Source organism: Eptatretus burgeri, chromosome 3, assembly GCF_056783735.1.
Source record: "Eptatretus burgeri isolate ZD-2024b chromosome 3, Ebu_testis_v1, whole genome shotgun sequence".
NCBI lineage: Eukaryota > Metazoa > Chordata > Myxini > Myxiniformes > Myxinidae > Eptatretus > Eptatretus burgeri.
Window position 1 is genome coordinate 63658997 of NC_140963.1, and position 12317 is coordinate 63671313.

General features: G+C 43.1%; 1 protein-coding gene across 1 annotated transcript in view; it reads left to right on the forward strand.

Annotated features, from left to right (window-relative positions):
- LOC147030062 (villin-1-like) overlaps window positions 1-12317 on the forward strand; it is a 96789-nt gene that overhangs the window by 32716 nt on the left and 51756 nt on the right. Inside the window, exons 7-10 of the mRNA XM_085873774.1 lie at window positions 3691-3896; window positions 5808-5886; window positions 6126-6224; window positions 6437-6590. Of these exons, the coding sequence (XP_085729900.1) occupies window positions 3691-3896; window positions 5808-5886; window positions 6126-6224; window positions 6437-6590 (538 nt within the window). The remainder of the gene's footprint in view (window positions 1-3690; window positions 3897-5807; window positions 5887-6125; window positions 6225-6436; window positions 6591-12317) is intronic.

Here is a 12317-nt window from a genome sequence, read left to right on the forward strand (position 1 = left end):
CGAGCGTATTATGAGATTAAGGATTCATCACTCCTTAGGTGTCATTTCCCTGGTCTCTGTTTATGCTCCGACTGAGGCGAGTGATCTCACCGTGAAGGATGCATTCTACGCCACACTCGAGTCTGTGGTTGATCAGTGCCCCAGACGAGATACACTTCTAGTCTTTGGGGATTTCAATGCATCGACTGGAACTGATAGGGATGGTTATGAGGTGTGTGTTGGTCCCCATGGGTCAGGAACTATGAACCAGAATAGCACTAAGTTCCTTGACTTTGCAAGAAGTCATGGACTTAGGGTGGCTGGTTCATGGTTTCAGCGCCCACAAGCTCATCGCTGGACTTGGTATTCCAACGCTGGCGGTGTGGCAAAGGAGATTGACCATGTCCTCATTGACGGTCGTTGGAGGATGATCCAGAACTGCAGGGTCTACCGGAGTGCTCAGTTCCTCAATACTGACCACAGGCTTGTTGTAGCAACTCTAAAGCTGCACCTTAAATCCTGGAGAATGGTACCATCCCAGCCGAGGCTGGATGTTGCCAAGCTCAGGGATGAGAGAGTAGCTGAGGAGTTTGCAAACAGGCTGAGTGGACACTTGGGGGGTCTGGGTGCTTTGGGGGTCCTGAAGAGTTGTGGAGCGCCTTCAAGACCACCGTCCTTGATGTTGCCGGTGGATGCCTTGGAGCTCACCGCAGGGCAAAGAAGAATTTTGTCTCTCAAGGGACACTGGATACCATTGACCAGAGTCGCAGGGCCAGGCTGAATGGCAGAGCTGAGCTGTTCAGGGAGCTGAGGCGTAAAACTGTACGTGCACTGAGGGTGGACAAGGAGGCCTATGTGCGAGGAATCTGTGAGGGGGTAGAGCATCACCTGTGGACAGGTGATTCTCGTCCCGCTTACAGGGGAATTCGCGCATTACGTTCATCCAAGCCCATCCCTCGGAGCACTACAGCTCGAGCAGAGAGTGGTAGGCTCTTGACAGAGGAGTCTGAAGTGAAGGCCCGCTGGGCCGGTTACTTTGAGCGGTTGTACCAGGCTGATCCCCCAACTGTCGAGTTGGACGTCAAGGGTGTTACAATCCCTGTTGCTGACCCTCGAATCAACTGTGGTCCACCTACGCTTGTGGAAACACGGGCTGCGGTGAACCAGTTGAAACGGGGCAAAGCTCCAGGGATCTGTGGCATCCATGCCGAACTTCTCAAGGCTGGTGGAAATGCTGCACTCGTGTCGTTGCATGCAGTTTTGTGCTCTGCCTGGAACACAGGCATCATCCCAACTGACTGGAAGAGGGGCCTTGTTGTCCCTCTCTGGAAAGGGAAGGGTGATCGCCAAGACTGCAACAACTACCGAGGGGTGACGCTGCTCTCAGTGCCGGGCAAGCTCTTTGCTCGGATAATTCTCGATAGGGTTCGCCATCATCTGCTTGAGCACCAGCGTCCAGAGCAGTCAGGCTTTACACCAAAGAGGTCAACGATTGACCGTATCCTTGCACTTCGTGTCCTCACCGAACGCAGACGAGAGTTTCGGCAGGGGCTGCTTGCAGCCTATGTTGATCTCTGTAAAGCGTTCGATTCAGTGAATCGGGATGTCCTCTGGAGGATTCTTGGTCTTCGTGGGGTGCCACCAAAACTGATCGATCTGATGTCTGAACTCTACTCTGGTACTGAGAGTGCTGTGAAGTGTGGTGGTACCATCTCTGACTTATTTCCAGTTGTTACTGGAGTTCGTCAGGGATGTGTACTTGCTCCCACACTTTTCAGCACTTGTATGGACTGGATTCTAGGGAGGATGTCGGAGAGATCAAGTTGCGGTGCGTCATTTGGGAATGTCAAGATCTCGGACCTTGACTTTGCAGATGATGCAGTCATCTTTGCGGAGACTTTAGACATCCTCTTGGGGGCCCTCGAGGTGCTGAATGAGGAGTCGGAGCCGTTGGGATTACGGGTTTCTTGGGTCAAAACTAAGATCCAGGCTTTCGGTGACATCTTGGATGCTGCTGTCCTGTCTGTGTCTGTTTGTAGTGAGGATGTTGAGGTCGTGGAGAGATTCACTTACCTTGGCAGTGATATTCATGTCTCTGCCGGCTGCGAGTCAGAGGTCAATAGACGTCTGGGTCGGGCCTGGGGAGTCATGGACTCACTGGATCATGGGGTGTGGCGCTGCCGGTACCTGTGCGGGAGGACGAAAGTCCGAGTCTTCAGGTCCTTGGTACTTCCAGTCTTGCTCTATGGGTGCGAGACTTGGACTCTGACCAAGGATCTGAGACGGAGACTTAATTCCTTTGGTACCAGGTCTCTTCGGAGAATCCTTGGCTATCGCTGGTCAGATTTTGTGTCCAACGAGCGGTTGCTGAGAGAGACTCGGATGAGATTTGTTACCTGCATAGTCCGTGAGCGTCAGTTGCGGCTGTATGGACATGTGGCTCGTTTTCCTGACTCTGATCCTGCTCACTAGATTCTCTCAGCGAGGGAGTCTCATGAGTGGAGGAGGCCAGTGGGTCGACCACGTGCCTCATGGTTGCAACAGGTTGACCATCATCTCAAGGAGATGGGGATGGGCCTGGCATCTGCCTGGGGGATGGCCAGACGGAGGCCCCTGGAGTACCGGCGGAAAGTGGACGCAGCGACGTGCTGTTCTGGCACATGCTCCCATACCTGACCTGACCTGACCTATCAACACGAGTTAAGACAAGTTCCCTCTAAGGTTGCTCATGTACTTACTGTATACATAGTACATCAGTGGTCGGCCTTTTAAAAATAAATCCAGGTAAAATTTCAACCACCCTTTTATATCCAATGTAATAATATGTAAAACTAGAAAACATCTCGAAATGCAAAGCCTGTCCACGTTTACTTTCCACTCGAACTAAACTTGACAAAAACAACAGTTAAAAAAATTGGACTTTTTATTAATTTTTGTTTAATTTGCCTTTGGTCACTGGCTTTGACACCCACACAAATTTTTATTATGGACCCCTAGGCATCAAAAAGCTACATATATTGAACAAACAGTTTCAAACGGAGCACCTCTCCACCATTAGAGCATTTAAATTGCATCAGATGTGGCAATAAATGCGAATTGTTGCTCCTAGCTTGCCGACCCGATGGCAAAAGACACCATTTGAATTTTTTTCCATCTCCAGACCGATCCCGTTTGGAATCTCTTGCCGGCACGAGCACTCATAATTAAGGTTTGTTGAAAATTTCATGACAAAATCCCAATTGGTAAAGACACACTGAAGTTCAATTGGTAAATAAATAAAGAAACATGGAAAATAAATAAATAAAATAAATAAAGAAGCGATTTTTTTTAAAAAGAAGAAAGAAACGGGGTGTCTAACGCTTGATACACTACTATGGGGCTACTAAGGGCAAATTTAGGGTCAATATGACTTTGGCCTTTCACATTTTGACCCAATTTTAAAGTATTTTCTATATATTCCCAAAATAAAGGTTTGTTGAAAATTTGATGACAGCTCAAATGGTAATAAAGTTATGGCCTAGACAGACGCACGCACACACACACACACACACACACACACACACACACACACACACACACACACACACACACACACACACACACACACACACACACACACACACACACACACACGTTTGCAAAAGCCCGTGTCCCGCTACGTCGGGGGTGGGAGACAGGTTAATAACTGTACAATGTACATTTCTGCACCAGGCTGTCCGGATGGCTTCAGACATTCGAGATCGGGAGCGTGGTGGCCGAGCCCAGGTGGGCATTGTCGATGGAGACCAGGAGTCGTCATCACCTGAACTTATGGGTGTCTTACACTCGGTGCTGGGCCAGCGGAAAGGCAATCTGCCTCCTGCGACACCAGACACCACTCCGGATAGAGAGACCATGGCAAATCTCAAGCTTTATCTGTAAGACTGCAGAGAATGGTGTCTATTTCTGTATTGGAGGATCAAAAGTTGTGGCAGAAATGTTATCCCAAGATAGGACAATATATGATGCACATGGCAAATTTAATAAAAATAATTGCAGTAGATCTTCTTCATATATTAATTGAACAAATGTGATACTTCCCGCTTGGAGGCTTGTTGTGAGAGCCATAGAGGAATGCAGCATTCCTGTTATTTCCTTCAAATCCCGGTTTAAAACTGTCCAAAAGCCTTGAACGTTATCCGTTTGGCATGTGGCTGATGTGCACAACATGACACACACACACACACACACACACACACACACACACACACACACACACACACACACACACACACACACACACACACACACACACACACACACACACACACACACACACACACACACACACACACACACACCATGGCAGGTATCTGAATGTGATTCGAGGTCATGATGATAATGGTTTGTTTTTAATAATTAATTAATTTAATCAACCAAAAATCGTTTCCTCATCCCGATCTAAAATGGCACACTTGGAGGTAATTGGGACACGCAACCGCTGGTGTTTCCGATGGATTAAAGCCTCATCAAACCAAACATGCCCCTGGCTTCCCAGGACTGTAGTTACATGTTCACTTAACTTTGATACTATCCAAGTATCACTCATGGGTTAAAGTACCATTCACATCAACCCTTTATGGCATGAAATGATGTCTTTTGCTTACTGCTGGCCAAAATGATAAGTGGAGGGTGATGCCATTATTTAATAATCCACTTTAGACGACCATCATTGATCTTTGTTACACGTCCACTGTGATATTTCCCACATCAATATGTTTTTTTTAAATCAGTGCCGTATATAATGACTTGTTTTTTTGAGTTTCTTTCATCACAAAGCGCAGCAGTATTAAGTTAATTGTTTTTATCCTGGGTTAAGTGATCATAAATATTGTCACAATTCTTTTCATCTTCCTTTTTACCTCCATTGTATTATCTACTTGAAATATGACGTCATAAAATCTGCAATCCTCACCCACAACCTGCTGAAGAATGATTCAGGATATGCTCGAATGAACTTATTCATGCCATGCTCATATCAAGACGTGCCAAAACCAATGGCAAATTCAGCAGCAGTTTGCAGGTAACCAGGGTAAGGTAACCAGGTGCGTCAGGAATGAATCAGGCACACAGGTTGTCAGACATGAGTCATGTCACAATCACACTTAATTTTACGGGGTATTTGAAAGGAAATTTAACCTGAAGTGGGAGAACATGCGTTGCAGACAATTAATATCTGAATAGTTTTTTTTTATTATTTGCTCCTAGATGTGGGAAACTTAATATTTTCAAATTTGAAATTTTCCCTTGGGAGTTACTCATGTACATACATGCATTTGTCAGCCCAGATTCATTGCATAAACTAGAGAAGACCAGTTAAAACATTAGTTAAATTGGTCTTCTCCAGCTTACGAGTACGCACAGCGTCGGATCGGATGGTGTAGAGGTCGTGCACCTACTTTTGAAATGTGTAACCTGGGCTTGTTTCTCAGCCAGATGATACACTCTCTGGTTGGTGCTTCACAGGCTGGGCATTGCATCACAAGGTGCATAGTCCCTTGGATTGAAGTTGAGCTGGGTAACTCTCTGCAAGCATTGGTGGACGTTAAAGATCCCATGGTGTCTTTTGTGAAAAGTAGGCGAGTTATCGCCTGTACCCTGGTCATTTTCCAAATCCCTGCCCTGACTACCTTTGCTAAGACAAAGACAAGCCACCCCAGTGTCTGCCTTGCGATGGGGCTGTCTTGGCCTCTGTGCAAAGCACTAGAGTGGGGTTGGGAGGAGAGGTGTGTGAAAGTGTGTGAAAGGTGTGTGTTTGTGTATATTTAATGTCACTTCTCTTTGGGCAGGGTTTCAGATACAGAGGGAAAGCTGATGGTGGAAGAGATGGCAACTCGGCCTCTCACACAAGACCTGCTTAACTCCAAAGTGAGGATCATACGTAACATGACATCAGAATTCTGCAGCTTTCTCTGCACATATTCTTTGATACTGGAATATTATACCTGCAGTGTTCAGAATCCTGGACACATGTTGCATCTGGCCACCAATAAAACAATCCATAAAATATTCATGGAGGCAGCAGGAAAAATTTGGCTTCGAATGGAACGAAAAGTGGCACACATTTGAGCCAAGCGTAACTGAGAAATGTGGGCCTTCTTCTCTAGGACTGCTACATTCTGGACCAATGTGGTGTCAAGATTTCTGTCTGGAAGGGGAAGCATTCTTCCCAGGAGGAAAAGCAGGCTGCCATGAAACAGGCCTTGGTGAGTGAATGTTTGCTAATATTGTTTGGGGGAAATTGTTACATTACTGCAGCAAAGTAAAAATTGTTGATTGATGTTGAACAAAACATCATTGAGTTCAGGGAAGGATAGAGGAATGCAGAGATTGAGTGGTGGTAGTAGTAGTAGTAGTAGTAGTAGTAGTAGTTGCTGCTGTTGCTGCTCACATGATGCACCATCATTTTATTCCCTAGGGCTTCATCAAGGCCAAAGGATATCCACAGACAACTAATGTGGAGACAATGGTAGATGGAGCTGAATCGGCCATGTTCAAGCATCTGTTTACGGATTGGAAGGACAGGGATCAAACGGAAGGTTTTGGAAGAACTTACAGCATCAACCGTGTCGGTAGGCTCCTACGTGCCATGTAAATATAATTGACAGCGATTCAAAATAACAACAGGGTTTTTTTTTTGTTTCCCGCCCCTTTAATGCGGAGGTTTTCACTTGAAAGATTATATTAACGAGAGGTATACATGGGAAGTGTGTACTTATAAGGGGCCATCTTGGATTCAAAGAGCTCAACAACGACTTGGTTATGGATTCTCTTTTCAATCAATGAGCAGCATCTTTGAAGATGTTGTTGTTGTGGACGACAGGAGTGTTTATCTCAAAAATTATAACTGAGAAGTGCTTTTGGTTGAGTTTTATACACTTTCCTTTTGCTTCATTGAACATGCAATCATTGAATTGTAAATGATTGTTAAATTGGTTTTCTTAAATTGATCAATGGAGGAAAAAAAAAATCGACTTCATAGACATTATAGCTCACCTATTGGTGAGGAATTGCACCGTCATGTTACATTCTTTCCATTCTTGTTGAATGGCTGTATTATATTCAGGATTGCAACATAATTGGCACTCTTCATCGTAGATGTGATATATATATATATATATATATATATATATATATATATATATATATATATATATATATATATATATATATATATATATATATATATATATATATGAAACAAATCAGGAACAGGGTGAAAGATAGCAGCCAGACATTGAAGGTACAAACGATATGAGTAGAGGAAACTGCACGGGGAGGACAGGAGGAGTGTATAGCAGACCAGGGTTGGTTAAACAAAAATTAACCACTTGTGATTAAGTTTGAAATACAGTACGAGATAGTGACAAGCTACTGCTTTGGAGAAATTGGAGGAAAATGCATTGCAGGGAGACTCAGGCAGATGAGTCTGCAACAGAGAGAAAAGAAAAGGGACGAAGACCAAAAAGGAGTCGATCTTAACAGAAAGCTTAGAGTTGGAAAAGATAAAAAGGAATAGGTTGCTGTAAACATGTGCCCACGACGTGATAGGCCTGGGGAGGGCCAGAGTGCAGAAAGGGGGGAAAAGATGCAACAATGGAAGGAAAGTGATAGAGGTCGACAACCTCAATGTACACTATATGGTGAGAGAGGAAACCCAATGCCTCTGCGTCGTGTCAAGACATATTGATTAGTATGAAAACCTTTAGCTCTGGCATATCCAGGGGTGCAAGATGGCGTAGCAACACCATTCAATAGAGGTATCTTGTTGTAAATATACAAGGGTGGATACTGCCTTGAGAAAAGTAAAGGCCCAGTCACACCTTGACGTTTTAGCCAGCTTATGCCGATTTTTGTAAAATTTGTCTAAAACGCTGGTACATGTTGAATACGTTATGGGTAAGTTTTGATAACATTGAGAGCACGCTGAAAAACACTGCCATACGTCGTTGTACGCTGGCTTTAAACGTTGTACTTTTGGGTTTTCATCGAATTTTTTCATGCTTGAAATTTTACGACATATGCCGGCGTATGACTCACACATTCTGCTACGCTGGCCATAAGCTGTAGACACGTTATGCGATCGTTGACAAATGTTGAAACATGTTACTTGTAAGTTACTCATAAGTCAAAACACGTCGAGGTAATGTTTAGCGTACCCAAAACTTATTTCTAACCTATGAGTAACGTTTTGTAAGCACGCTACACGAACGTTGTTCACACTTTGCAACACGTTACTTGAAAGTACTACTACTACTGCTGCTACTACCAACATCGACATCGGTAAATTCTCTCGAACTAGTACTACTACTACTACTACTACTACTACTACCAACATCGACATCACTAAATTCTCTCGAACGACTACTACTGATACTACTACTACTACTACTACTACTACTAACATCGACATCACTAAATTCTCTCGAACTACTACTACTACTACTACTACTAATAACATCGACATCACTAAATTCTCTCGAACTACTATTACTACTACTACCAACATCGACATCACTAAATTCTCTCGAACTACTCCTACTGATACTACTACTACTACTACTACTACTAACATCGACATCACTAAATTCTCTCAAACTACTTCTACTACTAATAACATCGACATCACGAAATTCTCTCGAACTACTACTACTACTACTACTACTACTACTACTACTACTACTACTACTACTACTACTACTACTGCTATTGCCACTGCTACTGACATTGACATCTACTCAACATGGAGTCTGGAACACTGACGGGTTCTTCTTGTGAAGCCCATTTGTATATACCAATTCCCCTAAACGCTGCCAATACGCCATTATACGGTAGCTATAAGTTAGAAACACGTTCAGTAAGTTCTGTGGTCGTCCGGAAGACGTCAATCAAATTCGTCTACATACGCCAATGTGCGTTTGAGATACGTTACACATAGGTTCAAAGCACGCTACTAATAGGTTCAAAGCACGTTACTCGTAGGTTAAAAATTAAGTTTCGGGTATGTTAAACATTACCTCGACGTGTTTTGACTTATGAGTAACTTACAAGTAACGTGTGGCCGACGTGTGTAAACGATTGCGGAGCGTGCCAAGAACTTATGCCAGCGTATGCGGAACTTGTGAAAAATACGTCGAGTACGTCATAAAATTTTCAGCATGCTTGAAATTTCACGACGTACTAGACGTACCACGTAATATGCCAGCGTACTTCATTGTTTTTCATCGTGCTCCTAACGTATACACAACTTACCCATACCGTATTCCACGTGTGCCAGTGTTTTAGACACATTTTTCATAGGTCGGCATACGCTGGCTAAATCGTCAAGGTGTAACTGCGATGTTGACACTTCCAATTTTCAGGCGGTTATGATTTAAATCGGAGTGCGGCAGGTTTTTAACAGAGAACGTCACGAGTTCATCGGCGATACGTGCAGCATGCTATGCCTAAGTTAAACTATCGTTGGGCATAGGTTGTGAACGCCGACAACAGGCTTAGCATTCGTTGGTATAAGTTATCGAGACGACAACGAAACGTTCTGTGCCCGTTACTAATACGTTATGCATACGACCAACATGTTATGCATACGATCACACGTTATGAATACGACCAAAACCTTTTTTAAAAACCTCAAAACTTCAGCGTACGCCAACGTTTTACATACATTTTTATACGTTGCCATTGCTGGCTAAAACGTCAAGGTGTGACTGGGCCTTAAGATACAATACACATTAGTACAATACAGGTTTCTTACTGGGCATGCAATTCCTTGAAAACTGCTGCTGTGAAGAGGTAAACAAAGCAAAAGGTCAAAATGGCCTTCGCACCATGAACAGTGAGATAAGAAAATCTATAGATGTTTGCTTTATATAAATCCATCCAAGTTCAAATTATTTGCGAAGCAAATCAACGACAACTTGTTCAATGATATGGAGGACGACATGATCATAGTCAGTATTACCATGACATGTAGGTTGAATGTCGGCTTCTACTCAGGTTCTAGTTGTGATAGCATGACAAATGATGATTAATCATTTCAAAAATATTTTGCCTGCTCCAAATAACTTTGAAAACTTGAAAGGAATTTTGAAAAAAATATGCAGTTGCATTGTTCATGCATGTGAGGGTGTGCAATGTATCTGTTACAAAAACAAATATTTGCTGAAAACAATAATTATGTCTCCCCTTCCTTTTAAAGGAGGTTGATATATTGTGGTTTATGTTGACTAGCAGAGTGTACCCGCCCTACAGGCGATCTTGTTCCAAAGCATGCAACACATTCTTCTGACGCTAACCTTTATTTGGGTGGTGTGTCGACAACTGACAGCTCTGTAGAGGCAAAAATAAATAAATGAAATTGCTCGTTGAGAAAGGAATTGCCGAATAACTTTGTCATATCTCCATGATATCTGAAAAAAAACAAAAACCTCGAAATCAATTTGGTTCTTATAAGTCGATAGTGCTACTGTTTAATGAGTTATAGCACTTAGTCTGGTCATGATCATAACTTGGAAGTCAATCGGACTTGAAATGGCGTTTTTATCGCAATTTGAAAGTTTTGACCCGACCCCCCCCCTGACATTAGACCCCCGACCGCTAAGAAGGATGTTGGTGTGACACCCCAACGAGACATATGGTTGGATGCAGAATTGGAAGATGCACATTTTGGATTTGGTTTGAAGTCGATACGACCATTTTCGCGGACGTTATTGCGAAAATAAGAATTTCGGTTTTTTGGTGACCTTGACCTTGACCTTTGACCTGGATTCACCAAAAACGACAAGTGTCTAATTTGTGACAAGTGTCACTTTTTTTCAAAGTGTCAAAGAGTGACAAGTGTCACTCTTTTTTCAGCTCACCTGGAACGTAGTCCTGGGGCGCTTATGGGATGCCACGTCGTCCGTCCGTCCACAAATACTTGCAACCTCTTCTCTGAAACGACACATACGATTTGAATGAAACTTTACTACAACGTTCATCACTGCGCATGTACCAAAGTTTATTCATCATATTAACAGAATCTGGCCCTAAGGGTGTCTATGAGGGTTGCCCCCCAAAATAGGTATTTGCTCTCTTCTCAAAAACTACACTTGCAATTGTGATGAAATTTGACCACAACATTCATCACCCGTGATGGACCAAAGATTGTTCATGACATTAAAAAACAACACGATCTGAGGGGGTCTATGAAGGGAGTTTACAGGGGGGGATTGCCCCCCCCAAAGAGGTATTTGCTTTCTTCTCAGAAATGACACGCATAATTCCAATGAAACTTGACTACAACCTTCATCACCCATGATGTACCAAAGTTTGTTCATGACATGAGAAAAATCGGGGTCGAAGGGAGTGTAAGGGGGGGTTGCCCCTCAAAATATGTATTTGCTTTCTTCTTCGAAACTACACACCCAATTCCGATGAAACTTGATGACAACCTTCATCACCTGTGATGTACCAATGCTTGGTCACACCACTGAAAAAAATTGGGGTCTAAGGGGGTCTCCAGGGAGGAGGAGGGGGGTGGGTTGCCCCCAAAATATGTATTTGCTTTCTTCTTCGAAACTACACACCCAATTCCGATGAAACTTGATGACAACCTTCATCACCCGTGATGTTCCAATGCTTGGTCACACCACTGAAAAAAAATTGGGGTCTAAGGGGGTCTCCAGGGAGGAGGAGGGGGGGTGGGTTGCCCCCAAAATATGTATTTACTTTCTTCTCTGAAACTCCACACACAATTCTGTTGAAACCTCACCACAACCTTCATCACCCATGATGTACCAAAGTTTTATATATATATATATATGTTGTTCATCTTTCGGCTGCTCCCGTTAGGGGTCGCCACAGCGGATCATCCGTTATGATCCGCATACTGATTTGGCACAGGTTTTACGCCGGATGCCCTTCCTGACGCAACCCTGGTCACCTCTTACGACGCAGGGATCAGGATTTGGGTTTCGCCATGATTCCAGGCTGCTCTACACCCTGCCCAGTGCAGAGCCCCCGTCCTCAAGCGATCCTCCAACCCAAGCCTCCGAGTAGCCGGATTACAGGCGCACGCCACTACGCCCGGTATATATATATATATATATATATATATATATATATATATATATATATATATATATATATATATATATATATATATATATATATATATATATATATATATATATATATATATATATATATATATATATATATATATATATATATATATATATATATATATATATATATATATATATATATATATATATATATATATATATATACACACACATACATATATGCATTGTCAA